The 17714-nt window shown below is 39.9% G+C and overlaps 1 protein-coding gene across 1 annotated transcript in view; it reads left to right on the top strand.

The window, feature by feature from the left end:
• Cobll1 (cordon-bleu WH2 repeat protein like 1) overlaps positions 1-16974 on the top strand; it is a 194946-nt gene extending 177972 nt beyond the window's left edge. The window contains exon 17 of the mRNA XM_031370450.1: positions 16932-16974. Within this exon, the coding sequence (XP_031226310.1) occupies positions 16932-16946 (15 nt within the window). The 3' untranslated portion in view covers positions 16947-16974. The remainder of the gene's footprint in view (positions 1-16931) is intronic.
• Positions 16975-17714: the final 740 nt, after the last annotated feature.

The following is a 17714-nucleotide window of genomic DNA, read 5'->3' as shown; positions in this document are numbered from 1 at the left end:
CTACCTGGATCTTTATTGAAATGCAGTATGTGCAAATGTCAATGAATCAATTAAACATTAGCCTAGGGCCATACTTGTTTCTTTACAAAATTAAAACTCATTTGAAAATTGTATCCTGTAAACAGAAGCAACAAGACTTTTGTTGCCATGGTCTTGCCGAAGGCAACAGATGATGCAATCCCAGAGAAATATGGTCAAGGAAATATTACTACTTCTGCTGCTGCTGCTGCTGCTACTACTACTGATGATGATGATGATGATGATAATGTTTTAAAAGTAAATAAAACCCACAAACAAGCAAAATTACAAAACCAGAATGAATAAAGAAAGTAAAGAAAGCTTGATTACAAGCTAGTAGTTATCCAGGATAGACATCTCAGCACCAAACAGTTCTTTGATAACTCCATTTATTATTCCTATCAAGAGCCCATGATATGCCACTGATAATGGAAAACTGATAGGTTATTAAGTTGATAGACTTCCCCTTGGATGAGAATTCTATGCTGGATATTCTTCTTTTCTTCTAGGAATAACATTTGTTTCATAAGTCACCAGAAATTGTTGAGAAAGAATCATGACCTCTCATTCACCAAATGGTTATTTTCTTCATGTTAGAAACTTTGTGGAGAACATGTATTTTTCTAAAAAACCAGTTTGTCAGCCCATGGTATCCCTTGAGTGCACAAGTCATTAATACAAAATGACAAAGGATGTGCATATAACCTTTGTGTTAATAAATCCCTTTGAATGGTTTAAATAATCCTCTAGATTACTTACAATACCTAATACAGTATGAATGTCATGTAGTTGCTATGGGAAAAAGTTTAGGCATAATAAGAAAAGTGGTAAAAAAAATTTTCAGTCAAGGTGTCACCTCTCATCCTACCAAGTATCTTTGCTCTGTGGTCAGAGGACTCTGAAGATGCAGAACCTACTAATACGGTAGGTCAACGGAGTCACATTCTGTCTTCATTCTGTCAGGTCATGCCTCTTCAACATATACTGCTTTGAAGCTTCTTCAATTCTTATTACTTCCAACTATCTGACCTTCTGACTAATCTATTGTTCCCTGATTTAGTATATGTTCTCATTCTTTTATCTTTGCTGTACAAAAAATATTGGCTTATTTCTTAGTTTATAATAAAATGTCTTTTATTTATTAGTTTATAATAAAATGTCTTTTATTATAATCATGAACTCGGTTGGTGAAGAGTTCATGTGAGATACAGTGGAGGTGGGTTTTGTGTGCTATTCCATGTCTACTACCTCAGCTAAGAAATCTTGAAAGCTGGAGATGGCTTTGATTGCAGGCTGGACCCATCTGAAAGTCTATTTACTCAAGCATTTGTCACCTAGACTGTAATGATTCAAAATCTAGAATTAGAAGCTAGAGCAGGTATTCATGGAATCTCTTAACAATCACATACCAGAACGGACACAAGGCTGCTGGAAATGACAGTAAGGTCAATGCCTTCCACCTTCATTTTATAAGTTATTTGTGAAGGCTCATCTTTTTTCCCCCTAGCTTCTTATTGATTTTTTTGTGAGTTCTACATCATGGACCCCAGTCCTGTTGTTTGTCTCACTGCCTTCTCATATCCACCCTTTGACCTTACACCCTCTGAATGGGAAACTTCTGGTTCTTTGGAGACTCAATTGTGTTATGTGATGTTTTTCTGGAACTGTCTTCTAAGAGGATGCTTTGCTGAAGCAGACATGTTAGAGGGTGATTTGCTAAGAACGGACATGTGGTGTTTATCTGGATGTAGCCTGGAATTGGGTGTGTGATGCTTTGCTAGAGCAGATGCTTGACAGAATACATGATGTTTGGAAAGGATATAAATATAGTCCAACGTACAGTGGATAACGCTGGAAGGTATTGGTATGCCATGCCATTCTTTTCTGGTCATGGTTAGGCTTTGCTGGTACTGGTCTTCACTGATGATGCTGGGTGGTATTGGTACGTTTAGGCACCCTTTGTTGGTCATCAAAAAACTTCTGGCAGCTTCTTCTGCAAATTCAGGCTGATTGGCAGAACCTTGTGGTTTCTTCTGGATTGACCTGCTGTTGCTGATTCATAGGTGGAGTTTGGGAATGGATTGAGCTGACTCATGTGAACTGAACTGCTGATATCTTGACAACACAGATTGAATTTGCTCCAAATAACTATTTCTAAATAGGTCCTCCTTTATTCTATTAACCTTTCCTTTCCACTACTACTGGTGATTGATGGACGTTAAAGGATTCAAAAACTCTTACTAAAAGTAGGGTTTGAAAAAAATCTAAGCATACAACCCAGTCCCCCCAAAATAAAATATACACACACAAACAAACATCTCATAGTGGACACTGTAGTATGTTACAGTGTGTCCCACAGTATATCCCTCTGTCCACATATCTTCACCTGCACAGGTTCATTGCAATGAATCCTTGATCTGGTTTGAGATCTCTGGCTTCTATGACACTATCAATTTTGGCTCCTCATCGGGTCTCCTCCTAGTCATCCTGTTGTTACTCTGTGTCATAGAGATTCTGCAACTTTGAGTCAGCAGGACCAGCCCTTTCATGAATCCCAACCATTTGCAGATGTTGTAGATTTGGGGGTGGGTCAATTCAGAGCCCTGAATCTGGGCCTGGGTGTTAGTTGAGGTAGTCAGCCCACTGGCTCCCCCTTTCCTGCACCATCAGGGCAAACTCTCCAGAACTGCTCCAGCTAGGCCTCCATATATCACCATAAGCAGGAGGCAGGCCTCCATATATCACCATAAGCAGGAGGCAGGAGAAGCTCTCTTATTCCATGGGAACCAGTTCCCACAACTCCAGAGTGTCCACAGTGCTGCCCAGTCAAGTCTCCAGGCCCACTCTGCAAAGTGCTGCAGCGTGTGAGGGACTGGTACAACTCTCCAGCTCTCACACCCTCCAGTCTGCCTTACCTGCACCCCTGCCACCAGGGCCAGCTCTACTCTGTTGCTCAGGCAAGCTGTAGGGGCCATTGTCCAAAGTGTTGCAACTGTCAAGAGGTACCACCAGCTCTCCTGCTCTTATGACATGGATCTCTTAACCATCATAGGTGGTAAGAGGTGGGAGGGGGCACCACCCCAGCACCCATAACACCTCATGGTAGATGATTGGCTAGCCCAGCTTTCCCATGCCCTTACCCTTAAGGTTAGCTTACCTGTGACGCTCCCACCACGGTCAGCTGTGCAGTTCTGTCCAGGCAAGGTGCAGGGACTATTCTCTTGGGTGCTGGAGCTGAGGAGGGGCAGAATTTGATCTCCTGAGCTCATGACGCTGTAGGCAGTTTTCCTGACTACCAAATGTAGTGAGAGGCAGAGAGGTGGCATAACCTCTGTGCCCATGCCACTCTACAACAGACAAGTGTCTGGGTCAGCTCTTCCACAGTTATGCCCTTGAAGGTCCATTACCCTCATCCTGGGCAAGGTGCACCACGTGTCTGCCAGCAGGGTAAATTTTACTGTGCTTCCTGGGCAAGGTGTACGGCCCACTCTCTGGAGTGCTGCCATTGGTAAAAAGTGGGCCTAGCTCTCTAGAGAGCCCCAGCCATGAGGTGAGGGCAGATTCTGCACAGCTGCTAGACATACCATGTGATCCTTTTGGCTACGCCGAATACCCCCATGTTTTGTATCAGTAATATATGCCTTGGTGTGGTGGTTTGACTATGCTTGGCCCAGGAAGTGGCTCTATGAAGAGGTGTGGCCTTGTTGGAGGAAATATGTTGCTGTGGGGTGGACTTTAAGACTCTCCTCTAAGCTGCCATGAGACAGTCTCTTTTATCCTAGCTGCCTTCTGATCAAGATGTAGAACTCTTGGCTCCTTCCCCAGGATTGTGTCTACTCGGACACTGCCACGCATCTTGCCATGATAATAATGGATTGAAACTCTGAACCTGTTAGCCAAATCCAATTAAATGTTGTCCTTTGGTTAAGGTGTCTCTTCTCAGCAATGGAAACCCTAAAGGTACAAGTTGGTACCAAGGACTGTTATTGCTGGGATGGGCCTAACCATGCTTTTGTTTGGAGGAATGTGGATTTGGGAACTTTGTAAAGTAGTGGAATACTTTAGGTAGGGCTTAATGGGCCATACAAATAGAAGCATGGAAGACAGTGTTCCTAAGGGTGTTTTGAACTGTGGGGCCCTAGCTTAGGAAGTTTCAGAGGAGAAGAATTTCAGTATGTTACTTAGAGACTGTTCTTGTAATATTTTGGTGAAGAATGTAGCTGCATTTTGCCCTTGTCTGAAAAATCTACCTGAGTAAAGAGACTTCAGTTAATTGCATTGACAAAGGAAGCCTCAGAAAAGCCCAGCATAGGCTTGTCCTCTGGTTTACTCTCACGAAGAGAGTTTTATCAAATGTGAAAGGTTGGAAAGGAAAAATACAAAATATGTGGTTCAATATATTTTGGTTCAATATATGGTTCAATAAAAGGACATTAGGAAGTACAATTGAGTAAAATCCTGTGTTCAAGGAGATAAATAGATTAAGAGAGTAGTGAAGCTGGACGGGAGCAAGATTCTACCCAGCTAAGATTATTGTTCATGCATTTGTTGTTGAAAAAGAAATAGTTACATCATTTAGACATTGTTATTACTCAGTTATTGTTTTTATTTGGACTTTTAAGCTGGAATGTACTCCAATCCATAAATGGAGAACATAGGCTTTTGATCCAGATCTTGAAAAATAATGGTTATGAAAAGCTTAGGTCAAGGGGTGTTGGTACACACCTTTAATCCCAGAACTCAGGAGACAGGCATGCAGATCTCTGAGTTCAAGGTCACCCAGGTGGTACTGGTTTTAAAGGCATAAAGGGGTCAGGGAGAGCAGCTGAGGTTTGGCATTGTGAGAGGTCAAAGAAAGCCACTGATAAAGGTGTAGTCTCAGTTGCAGTTGATAGACCAGGATTGAAGGAGTTATGCAAAGAATTTGTTGAGGGTTGGCACCATGAAAGGAGCCTATGAGAGCCTATTGGTAAAGCCTCTTGCAGTGGAAGACCACCATTGGGCCTGTATTGGAGATGTATGGAAAGATCATCAAGAACAGCAGCAGCAATGGAGTGGAGTCAAACAGAATCTACAGTGCTTCAGAGGGCAGAGCTAGAGATGTGACTCAAGCCCTTTGGAGGAGCCCAAAAGATCATATATGGACCCCAGATGTAGGAGTAAGAAGCTGCTACATTGAAGTTGCCTTGGATACCCCAGGATCTTAGAGATGCCTGAGCCATGGAATATCTGCTAAGGAAAGCTACTAACAGGGAGTAGAAACAAAGAGAAAGATGAAAAGTGTTGGGGATCTGAAAAGAGCTTTGACCTCAGACATGGAGGTGCTCAGTTTGGAGTTTGCCCAGCTGGGTTTTGGTCTTGCTTTTGCCAAGTATTTCCTCACTCTGGAGTTTTTAAATGTTAATATATATCTTGTGATGTTGGAGGTATATGACCTGCTTTTTAGATTTTGATTTTATAGGGAGAGAGTTTGTACTTTGGACTTTTAATATTGTTAAGACTGTTATAGATGATGGGACTTTTGAAATTGGACTAAATGTATTTTGCATTATGCTATGGCTAGGTACGGCTTTCATAGATTCATGTGTTTGAACAAGCCTATGGGGGCCAGGGAGTAGAATATAGTGGTTTGAATATGCTTGGCTCAGGAAGGTCACTACTACTACTTTTTTTTTTAAGTAGGTGTGGCCTTTTTGCAGAAAGTGAGTGACTGTGCGGGTGGGCTTTGAGACCTCCTTCTAGCTGTCCATGAGACAATCTCTCCTAGCTACCTCATGATCAAAATGTAGAATTCTTGGCTCCTTCTCCAGGACCATGTCTGCCTGGATACTTCCATGTTCCTGCTATAATAATGGACTGAACCTCTCAACTTGTAAGCCGGCCCCAATTAAATGTTGTCCCTTATAAGAGTTACCTTGGGAGCTAGAGAGATGGCTCAGTGGTTAGGAGCACTGACAGCTCTTCAAGATGTCCTGAGTTCAATTCCCAGCAACCTCATGGTGGCTCACAACCATCTATAATGGGAACTGATGCCCTCTTCTGGTGTGTCTGAAGACAGTGACAGTGTACATTAAATAAATAAATAAATAAATAAATCTTTAAAAAAATAGAATTGCCTTGGTCATGGTGTCTCTTCTCAGCAATGGAAACTCTAACTAATACACTTGGACATCAGCACTGACCCCTGCTACTACATAACCGTGGACCCAGACATGGCCCTCAGTAGCAACTTGGGCTGGGACCTCACCATTGCCCCATGTGGTGAGGCTCATCATTTACAGCAGGCTATTCCTCTCCACCTTTGAGTCTCCAGTGCCATTTCTCTTCACAATGTTCAAGCTGTTCCACTCCTTTTTCTCCCATCTGACCACTACATACTTGCACCTTGTGATGGCTCCTCCTGGTCATGCTGCTGGCAGTCCCCTGAGTGATATTCTTTGTCCTCTATGTATGGCATTGGCAAGAACAGTGCAGTGTGCCAGTATGTATGGCATGGTGCCTGTACAGTGAGACAGAGGGCAGATCTGTGGGTGGCATGGCAGTCTACAGCATGTCTATGTCTTTCTTCCTCCTCCTGAACTGTGCTGTCTGAATTTGATGTGATTTGATTTGATTTTTATGAGACCTAGGAATAAAACAGCTTTGGCCACAAAGTCAGGTGGCAAGCTAGGATGAACATAGGATTGGCATCTGTTCTGTCCCTGACTGATAGAAGAACAATACCAAACTGGTATAAGAACAATACAAAACAAGATGTCTCTTTGCCCATTGACAAGTAGGGTGAAGGTTCATCTTGATGGTGCAACTACATGCCTAGGGCCTGGCAGTGCCCACTTCACTAATCTAGAGAAGCTCTTTGATAAATTCATACAATGCATCTTGATCACAATTATACCCCAGCTCTTCCTCTTAACTCTTCTCAGACCGACTACCACCTCTTCCTTTACCTCCATATTCATGATCCCCACCCCCTTCCACGAATTCCAATTTGTGCTATCTTCATACATCTGGGTTTGTAGTCATCCACTGGAGAGTGCACAACATACCCGTAGCCACATCCTTCAAGAAAACTGGCTCTTGCTTGCACAAAAGCCATAGTTCCTCAGTTAGGGGTGGGGGCCTTAGCCCCTCCCCATTCCTTGCTAAAATATGTATTGGCTTGCTCTGGAGCAAGTCTTAGGTAGGCACCCACAGTTGTTGCGAATTCATGAGGGTAGCAGTCATGTCATTTCCAGAAGATGGTTTTTGCTTCTGTCCTCCCAACCTCTGGCTCTTTCAATCTTTCCGCCTTCTCTTTCGAGATGGTGTCTGAGCCTTAAGGAGAGAATGTGATATAGATGTCCCATTTGTAACTGAGCACTCTGGAGCCACTTGTTCTCTGGGCTTTTAGCAGCTATGAGATTTTGCATTAACCACTATCCACTGCCGAAAAAAATTATCTTCTCTGACTAGGTCTGAGTACTGCACTAATCTATGAGTGTTAAGACGGGAATTTAGAGAGCAGTTTGATACCATATCCATTTATCAAAATAATAATGGTAATAACTTCACTTCTAGGCCTGTGAGCTCCCTAGCCATGTGTAGTGAGAGTTTTGGTTTCTTAAAAAAAAATAAACAGTTATGTTATGTGACTTAGTTTGTGTTTTAATCCTGGTTGTGGGGTAGGGCTGCTTCAGTTTGTCCACAGTGGTTTACTATGATTGTCTCGTGCTCTAAAAAGAGCGTGATCTTTTTGCAAGATGGTTTAATCCCGGGGGCTCTGGAGAGGGAATAAATGGCAAAGCCCAGAATGGTCAGAAGGTGCTCCTCAGATGAAGTGGGGGGGGGCTGTTGCTGGTCCCTGCTGCTCCTGGTTGTTGTTGCAGTTTGACAGGAAGTTGAAGGTATCCTGATGACAAAGATTGGTCTTGATCCAAGGGACCCAACACTCCTTCATCAGGAAAAGGCTTATAGAGGTCTATGTCCCTTTTCCCCTCTAATCTTTCTCTCCTACCTAGTGTTGAGGGGTGGGAAGAGATTAGGGTTGAATAAGGGCTAGAAGGGAGGCAGGGGTATAAAAACCCAATAAAATAGTAAAAACAAATAGAGCAACAGCCATGCCTTTGTTTGTGGTTTGGAGAGGGGTAGATCTGCTTGCTATATTTCCTCATGTGGCATGGAGCCAAAATCCAATCAGAAAATAGCTGTTTACCCTCATAATGTCAGTGCTACCCATGAGCATATATTGACATTCTGGTCATCGTTCATAGATGGGTTAGACCGTTGATGGCTTTGCTTTTTTCCCATCCAACAGCCATCTAGCACTATGGATGTGATATATTAGAGAGCCATGAAGCAGTCGGTCTCTATATGGCCTTTCAACCATTCTTAGTTATCCTTACCCTGACACTCTTCTGTGCACTGCCCTCCCTCTCTTTACCAACTTAGACATTCCTCCCCATTGTTCGCCATTTTCCTGACTGATCGCTGTGCTCACTATGCCCCTTCCCCTTAAGATCTTTCTTCAGGCTCTGTACCAATGATTTCCTTTCTACATTCTTGGAGTATACACACGTTCCAAATTAAAATGTTAAATGCTAGGATCCCCATGTGAGTGAGACCACGCGACATTTGTCCTACCAGCCGTGCATTACCTCACTCAATATGTTTGGCAGCTCTAGTCATCCTCCTGGGAATGTCATAACTTGATTTTTCTCTAGAGCTGGATAAAATTTTCTATGCACATAGGTAAACATTTTCCTTATTCATTCATCAGTTAATTGGCATCTAAGCTGTTTCTATGTCCTAGATGTTGTGAGTAGAGCAGCTATGAACATGGATGAGCATGTGTCTCTGTAGTAGAAAATAGTTTCTTGGACACATGCCCAGGAGTGGTAGAGTTGGGTGATATGGGAGATCTATTTCTGTATTTCTGAGGAGCCACCACACTGATTTCCACAGTGGCTACTTCAATTTGCTTGAAGGGCCTGATTTTCCAGTCCTTGTCAGCCTTGGTTTTTTTTCCCTTTGTCTTTGTCTTTTGTTTCTTGATCCCAGACATTCTGATTGGGACACAATGAAATCTTAAAGTAGTTTTAACTCGAATTTCACTGACAGCTAGGAATAGTGAACACCTTAAAAAGTATTTCTGAACCTTTTGTATTTCTCCCAAGAATTGGCCTCTGTTGTACAGCCCATTCTTTAATTGAGTTGCTGGTTTTCCTGACTTTTAAATTTTTTTGTTTTTGTTTTTAATTCCACATATTTTAGATACTTATTCTTTGTCCAATGTATAGCTGCAACAATTCATTCCACGTTGTAGGATGCCTCTTAAATCAATTAACAGTTTCCTTTGTAATACGGGAGATTTTTAATTTTATCAGGTCCCACAAATTGGATCTTTGGCTTTAGAGAAACTCTTAATCAGCAAAATCTGTGAACTTGAACATTTTGAAGTCTGAGTGGATTTTTCTGCTGGGTGTGTATGATTAAAGATTTTTAGAAAAATTAGTCACCTCTGAATGGTTATGCATCTAATTTTTATTAATCAAAAGTTGAAATTTGGATTTTCTTTTAAACTTGCTCTTATTTTTCTTTCATAAACCACAGTAGTTTGGCTACATGAAACAAGCCCTCAGACTAAAGATTAGGCAGCTCGGTTTTCTCGTAGATTTTTGGTACAGAAATCTTCTCCTGTGGGCTTAGGGTGTAGCTCAGTGGTAAAATGCTTGCCAATCATGTGAAGGTCCTGGATTTTTTTTTTTTTAAATCCTTTCATGAAAAACTTAGATTCAGTGAATTATGAATTAATTTGGGACTTTCTGCTTAACTCTTCTCATCTAAGCCATTCCTTCAGCAGCCTGGTTGTTACCTCTGAAGGTGATCCAAGCCAACAAGGATCTGTCCTCTCTCCTGGAAAGACCACAAATATTTGAGGAGGGAGAGGTGATATGACTCAGGTTTGGCTGCCACTCCTTTTCACAATGTATCTGTTATGGGGGAGATGTTAACGGGGAATCCCCTGAGCCAATCTTTTGGTGAGCAATACTGACTGAGAACCAAATCTTTAAAAATCTCCATTTGAATAGCTTCCATAGACCTCTTACATACTCCAAACTTTCAAAACAAAGTGGTGTTTCATGAATTCATAGGAGAATGCTTGCCTTTTTGGACAAAACTATATTTTGCCAAAAAAATTCCACAGTTTGCTGTGCAATTTGCTGCATAATGGATCCAAATTTTCAAACAGGATTATGACAGAGAACTCATACAACAGACTGTTCATACAGTAACAGACATTCCGCAAGAACGTTGGATTTTATTTAGTTCTTCTGAGTCATGTCTGTGTGTGTTGAAGGGAAACTCCCATAGAGGTGTTAGGTTTGAAAACAGGGTATTTCCAATCTTCTCAAGCCAACATCAGATCAGAACAGAGATTCATTCAGTGAAGCATATGGTCTAACTGACCACCGCAGCATGCTAAGGGGCTAGCAGTGTGGCTTCAGGGGGTTTGCACAGCAGCACACACTCAGAATTTGCTTTGCAAGCAGTTACACTAGTCCCCAAAATGATGGCAGCTAACAGTAGCTGTACGCTAGTTAGCACTCACACATGACTGAAGACTACTGGTTAGCTGAAGATCGATCTTGGGTAAATTTCATAAGTGCGACAAAGTTGTTAGAAAGTGTTTCATTTTCTCATGGTGCACCATGATTTTAGAAGTCTGTTCTAGTTCCAGGGGCCAGTGAAATGACCAACTTAATTAGCTGATAGAGAAAAAAAAAAGGAAGATCATAAACAATGATTCATACTTTCTTTCATTTTTTCCCCTCAACTAGTTTTCTCTAATGGGGGTCTCACTGGGAGTACAAACCACACTCAGGTGGAGGGTCTCGTGCCCAGTCGTAGTGGTAGATGGCCAACCTAAAATGAACTCAGTGCTGTTTTGGAAAGACTGTTGTTTATCTCACTTCAAATTTGTCTTTATGGGATCACTGTGTGTGCAAATATGTGTTCATCTGTATCCATAAGTGATTTTCATGTTGTTTTTTTCTTCTTATCTATTTTTATTCCTGTTCATTTGCTTCCTTATTTTCTGTCTGTCAGTCTCTCCCTCCCTCCCTCCTTTCTCCCTTCCTTTCTTACTTTCTTATTTTAAACACATGTGTTTTCTAATGAGAAAGCAAAGAAAGGTGTGGATTTTACATGTGTATGATGGCGAGGAGGATCTGGAAGGAGTTGGGGGAGGGGAACCATAATCACAATATACTGTATATAAAAGTTTATTTTCAATAAAAAAATAATTTTTTTCTCATAAAGTCATGGATAAAAAAGTGTCACAGCAGTGAGTTAACATATATGTTCTTGAACACCATAAGCTATCATTAAATCTACTTGCTAGAGAGAAACCAAGGTGTAAGAGCCTCCATCCATATCGTCTAACTGACCACCGCAGCATGCTAAGGGGCCAGCAGTGTGGCTTCAGGGGGTTTGCACAGCAGCACACACTCAGAATTTGCTTTGCAAGCAGTTACACTAGTCCCCAAAATGATGGCAGCTAACAGTAGCTGTACGTTAGTTAGCACTCACACATGACTGAAGACTACTGGTTAGCTGAAGATCGATCTTGGGTAAATTTCATAAGTGCGACAAAGTTGTTAGAAAGTGTTTCATTTTCTCATGGTGCACCATGATTTTAGAAGTCTGTTCTAGTTCCAGGGACCAGTGAAATGATGAACTTCATGGGTTACAGACCCATGAAGCCAGAATAGATTTCGAAAGGAAGTACTTCAATGCCCTCTACCAACCAGAGTCAAGATCAGCCTAATGGGATATACTTGCTTGAAAAATACATGTGACTTTTGAAAATACCATTACATCAACCTCGAAGGACACTCTTTCCTACTGCAGAAATGGTTGCCATTTTATATAGATCCTTCTATCCTTTTGCTATTCTATATTGCTTTTCTGGGTTTCTGAGAATTTTATTTTGTAGTACATATTTAAACAACGTTGCTTTATTCTTTGGATAAAAATCACTCCAGAGAAGTACATTTGATTATCTTCATCCTTCACCGGGCCTCACAGATTATGTTTGAAAAGTCCATCTAACTTCAGAAGTTCTCTCTGCCCATCACTAAATCCTTAGCCGCTACATTTCTTTCCACCACTCCATTTCTTCCACATTGTTCCCACTTAGTTTAGACCTTCAGCCTGTTTCATTTGGATTACTGAAATGCCTTTTTAAATTCTTGCCTCATGCTTGAACCAGATGGATTTTTACAAAACAAATATATTACATCATGCAATTCCCGTTGCCTTTAGGAACCCAGCTATTGCCACCTAACTGTGCAACTTCATCCAAATGTTTTGTTCTCTGTGCCTCAGTTTTATCATCTATAGTTTTGGAAGCAATATCTAGACTATATGGATAGTTGTAAAAGCAGAGACAACTTCAAAAAAGTAAAGACTCTGTAGTGAACCCTAGAAACATGGGACATAATTACTATGTAGAATGTAGTCCAGATTCCCCAAGAAAACAGTCCACACTGTGAAGACTATCCTCTTCCTTCATATCTCTCTTGTTTAAAAGATATTGATTTTAATGTGCATATGTGTGCACCTGCCTGTGCATGCATACAAGGTGCCTGCAGGGGCCAAGATAGGGAGTCAGCCCCACTGGGACTTGAAAAGCAGGCCATTGTGAGCTTCATGTGGGTGTTGAAAACTGAGCCATAGATAGTCCTCTGTAATAGCAGCTAGAGTTCTTAATTGCTGAACCATCCATCTCTCCAGCTTGTTCCTGTCTCCTTTTAACCTCTGTCATGTCTCATGGCATTGTCTCGAGAGCCCCGACCAAGGTCTAGTCTATCCAAAGAATGGCCCGTGCAGGTCTCTAATGCAATATATTCTTTTCTGTCTTAAGTATCCCATCTTACACAGTTTGACTGACCACAACTCATTCCTTAGCTTCATCATCATCTCCTTGGCAAAGCTTTTTCTGAGTTTCAAACTAGGGGAAGTCCTTTTATTGTATACACACTGGAATGCTGTTGGACATCAAGGTGCTGCTTGGAGTCACAGAAAAGCCGAGAACAGAGACCTTCTACGGGAGATTAGGCTGTGGCTCTAGAGTCGAAGGCCTTCTTCATGGCTCTTTATGGAGGATCTTGGTGAAAATAGATATGGTTCTAAACAGTTTATTGTCATGGTGGAAGTTGATTCATGAAACCATACCCCACTTCTCAGGGCAGGCCTGAGAGTAAATACCTTTTGCAGGGAGGAATGTCTGGGAAGGGAAGCTTATTGGCCTTTAGGTACCTCATTAGCATAGAGAACTCTGTTTTGGTCCTGCATGACCACAGGTCACATCTCTTTTATGTGAGAAGCATGGCACATGTTCCAAGTCAGGAGTCTGGCATGGAGCTTTGAGTCACCTAAGCCTCACCTTGGTGGTGTGTGCCCACCATGTTTCCGGGTTTCAACCTGCTCTACCTTGTCAAGCTTCCTGGCATGGTTTTACATTCCACAAGCCTTAAGTTCACAATCAAAAAGATAGTTCTGAGGCTGCAGAGGGTTTGAATCTATGTCTACTGAGTCTTCTACAAAATAGGGGCATGTACTTTGGTCTGAGTGAAGTGGGATGCATAGTACTTACTCTTGCTCCTCAAAACAGACTCACAAGATGGAATTAGATTATGGAAGGGGGAGCAGGTTTCATCTGCCATCTACTTATTATGTGTGACACTTCCACAGGCTCAAAACCACAGGCCAATTAATTAATCATGGACTTGAACCAAATTGTGAGTCCTCTCCCCAAACCCCTTTCATTCATAAACTAACATTCTCAGGTGATCCTGGTAGAGTGACAGAAAACTGGCTAACCAATGATCTAGAAACCTGGTACTGCTCCTCTGTTTTAAAGCTCATTATCTTTGAATGATGCATATATTACTGTTTCTCTTTTAGTAATAAACAAACAAACAAAAAAACAACCTTGAGAAATAACATTTTGACCTCATTATTATGAGTCCCTTTAAGAAATGTCTTTTCTTGTTTATAAATTCTTTGTATGTTCTTGAAACTGTTATTACTCTTAATAGTATTAGAAGTCATGCCAGAACAATGTCACAACAGGAAGCCTCTAACCTTGCTCTCCCATAAAAAAGCACTGGCTTTGAAACAACAAACAGTCCTCAAATCCTTTATGATGATGCCAGAAACAAACTAGGAAGTTGAAGTGCCACAAGCAAAGTCAAGAACAGCTACGTGGACAGGAGGAGAGAAGCCATTTAAAAAAAAAGAAAAAGAAAAATTTTTTAAAAAAGAACTTGAAGTTGGGAGAAAGATAAAGTAAAGGGCACTTGGGGGAATTTCAATGTATAAATATATAAATGTTCAAGTAATAAATTAAAAATATTTTTAGAAGAAACAGAGACTGAGGACAGATAGTAGAGGGTCAAATGTAGCCAATGTATTTGATGATTTGATATGCATATATATATTATATGTATGATATATCATAATGAAATCTGTTACTAAGGACAATTAATATACACTAATAAAATAATTGGAGAGAAAAATGAAAACAAAAGCCATTTGATGTCATCTATCCAGCTCTTCTTCCAAGTTGATAGAGTTAGGATTTGGAGGGAAGGTCCAGTATTTGGCATCCACCTTGAAGAGAGAAGATGATGATATATCCAATGTTTCTCTACACACACACACACACACACACACACACACACACACACACACACATGTGCGTGTGTGTAGAGAAACAACACAGAACAAGATTTATGGAGCTATAAGAATATTCACCCACACTGATTGGTGAAGGCTTTCCCCTAAATAATACCAGTCTGTAAAGATTGGAAGAAATGGTTATGTTTTAAATACAAAAATCATCATCATCATCAACAACAAAAACTAATAAGACACATAAAGAAACAAGGCAAGATGACCAAATTCAAAGAATGAAAACAAATCCTCAAAGACCAGTTGTACAAAAATAGAAGTCCTGGAATTTTTGATTAACAAAACAAAATATTTAAGTTAAAGAATCACAATAGACTACAAGAGATGAAAACCATACAACCGAAGAAATAACATTGGAAATGGAGTAGTAGAGTCATAAACAAGGCAAAAGCAAAATCCTCCAGTAATTTCAGGGCCAAATAACCAAATAAGCCATTTTTTATTTTTATTTTTTTTACTTCAGACTTCTTCAAATGGGAAAAAAAATCAAGGAACTTAGTAAAATGTCATTTAAAATTACTAAGAGGAGTAACAATACCAAAGGAATAAGAGATGTGATGAAGGGCTGGAGAGATGGCTCAGCGGTTAAGAGCATTGACTACTCTTGCAGAGGTCCTGAGTTCAATTCCCAGCAACCATATCATGGCTCTCAACCATTTGTAATGGGATCTGATGCCTTATTCTGGTGTGTCTGAAGACACATATACATAAAATAAACACACACACAGAAAGAGAGAGAGAGAGAGAGAGAGAGAGAGAGAGAGAGAGAGAGAGAGAGAGAGAGAGAGGTGATAAAAACCTAAAGGTTTTAGGAATATGTGGGGAATCACCAACCTGAAAAGGAAGATACAGGCAATCCAGAATGAGAGGAGAGATAGAAATGAGAAGAGCTCATTTGAGTAGGTAATAACTGAAAACTCCCCAAATGGAGAAAGGACATTGAGGAATGATTTTGATGAATCCAACCAGACACAGTATGCACAAGAGGTCAGAAATCATAGACAATGAAAGGAATAATTTTAAAAATAGCAAGAGAAAATTTCCCACACCATTGAGATAGGTCTCATAAGAGTAAAAATAGCAAACATTTCAGGCCAGCCAAATGGGATGACATTCTCAAAGTGCTTAGAGAAAAGAAATGTTAAATGAAAATACTATGGAGAAAACTTCTTACAAATAAATTGGAAATTATGACTTTCTTAAGTAGACAGATGCTGAAGAAATTTGTCTCTAGAACTGTCTTATGAGGATTACTAAAGTAAGTTCTTCAATTTGAATAGAAAGGATGATATATAGAAAACTAAAACTATACTAAACTATAAAGCTCCTGCAAAAGAGAATATATAAACAAATGCAGAATTCTGTAATGTTGTACTGGCTTCACACAAAGGTAGGTATAGAATATAAAAAATAACTGCAAAGTCATCTTAATGGATACAAATGACAAATGTACTTTGTGACATTTATCATATAAAATAGAAGATGCAAAGGATAGGCCTAATACATAATTAATATTATTAATATAAATTGCTATAACTAGATATTTTATGTAACTTCAGTGAAGTCATCTTTAGAAGACTTGGATGGAAAATGAGCAAAGAGAATCAAAGCATGTCACTGAAAAAAAATCTACTAGACACAAAGCAAAGCAGAAGAGGTAAAATTACTTTATGATGTATATGAAAAGACAATGAGAGTGGTATACTGCTCTCCACTAGTAATTACTTTAAAAACATAATAAAGTTTCAAATAAATACCTTGTAATTACTTTACTATTCACAGTATTGTGTTTGATGCATGAATCTATTATAAAATTATTAGATCTAGTTAATCAACAGATATTATTTTCTATTGTTATTATATTGTGTTTTTGTTTGGAGTTTTGATAATAGAGTCCACTTTTTATTATCCCACCTCTTCTCATTTGGTTTATTATGAAGATAGCTACAAATACAATAGATTACTTTGAGGAGGAGAGAAGAGAGTATGATTTATAAGCTAAGTAGAAATCTGATTTTTAAAAAAATTAAATCTAATATCATTAATATTGGTAAATACATTTTACAAAAATACAATTCAGAGTTAGCCTTGGTTTAAATTGTCCCCCTCTAATGTAAATTGAAGACCTAACTCTTGATCTTGTGAAGGGGCCTTATTTTTGCCTTGGGTTTTTGCAGATACAGTCAACTTAAAATGAGATGATTAGAGGGAGCCATCATCTATCTTGTCTGGCATCATGAATAGACAAGAAGAAAAGTCTATGTAGCAGGAATATCTTGTGAAGGCTGAGACCAAGATAACAGTGATGTGTCATCAAGCTCAGAATGCTGAATGTCAAGGATCATTAGTGCTTCTAGACCAAGAGAACTGGCAGGAAACAGATCCCACAGTGGAACCAAAGTGCTAACAGCTGGAACTTGGATGTCTTGTCACCAGATTTGTGCACGAATACATTTTGGTTTAAACTTCTCTTTTCATGGTACTTTTTTTCTTACAGTTTTATATAATTATTATCAGACTGAGTAAAGATACCTGAAATTGAGTAACCTGGAATAAATAACCTTAAGAATTTGTAAAAAGCATTTATTGTAGCTAGGCCTTTTCCTATAATTATGTAAGGCACTTTGGTGTCATTATCAACATCGACATTTCCTGATCTGTGATCCCAATAGACGCCTGGAAAGTTACACATTTCTCAGTGCACATTATTAGATGCTTATGACTGGATGAAGCAGCACAAGAGGTAAAATTAGGAATAAAATGCATTTCCTGAAGAACATAGCTTAATAATAGTTCTTAGACAGCAGCATCCAGGAGGGACAATAGCACAGATTGCGCACTAACGAGAGGGATGAGAAAAGCCATCATCGAAGTATTGAAACGTCAACTCATTTGTTTCACAGCTAGTGTATACCAGAACTGTGATGCACACTTGAGAATATTTATCTATTAACCAATAG

Source organism: Mastomys coucha, unplaced genomic scaffold, assembly GCF_008632895.1.
Source record: "Mastomys coucha isolate ucsf_1 unplaced genomic scaffold, UCSF_Mcou_1 pScaffold15, whole genome shotgun sequence".
Lineage (NCBI taxonomy): Eukaryota > Metazoa > Chordata > Mammalia > Rodentia > Muridae > Mastomys > Mastomys coucha.
The sequence above is the reverse complement of the archived record's forward strand: the minus strand, read 5'-3'. Positions and strand labels throughout refer to the sequence as shown.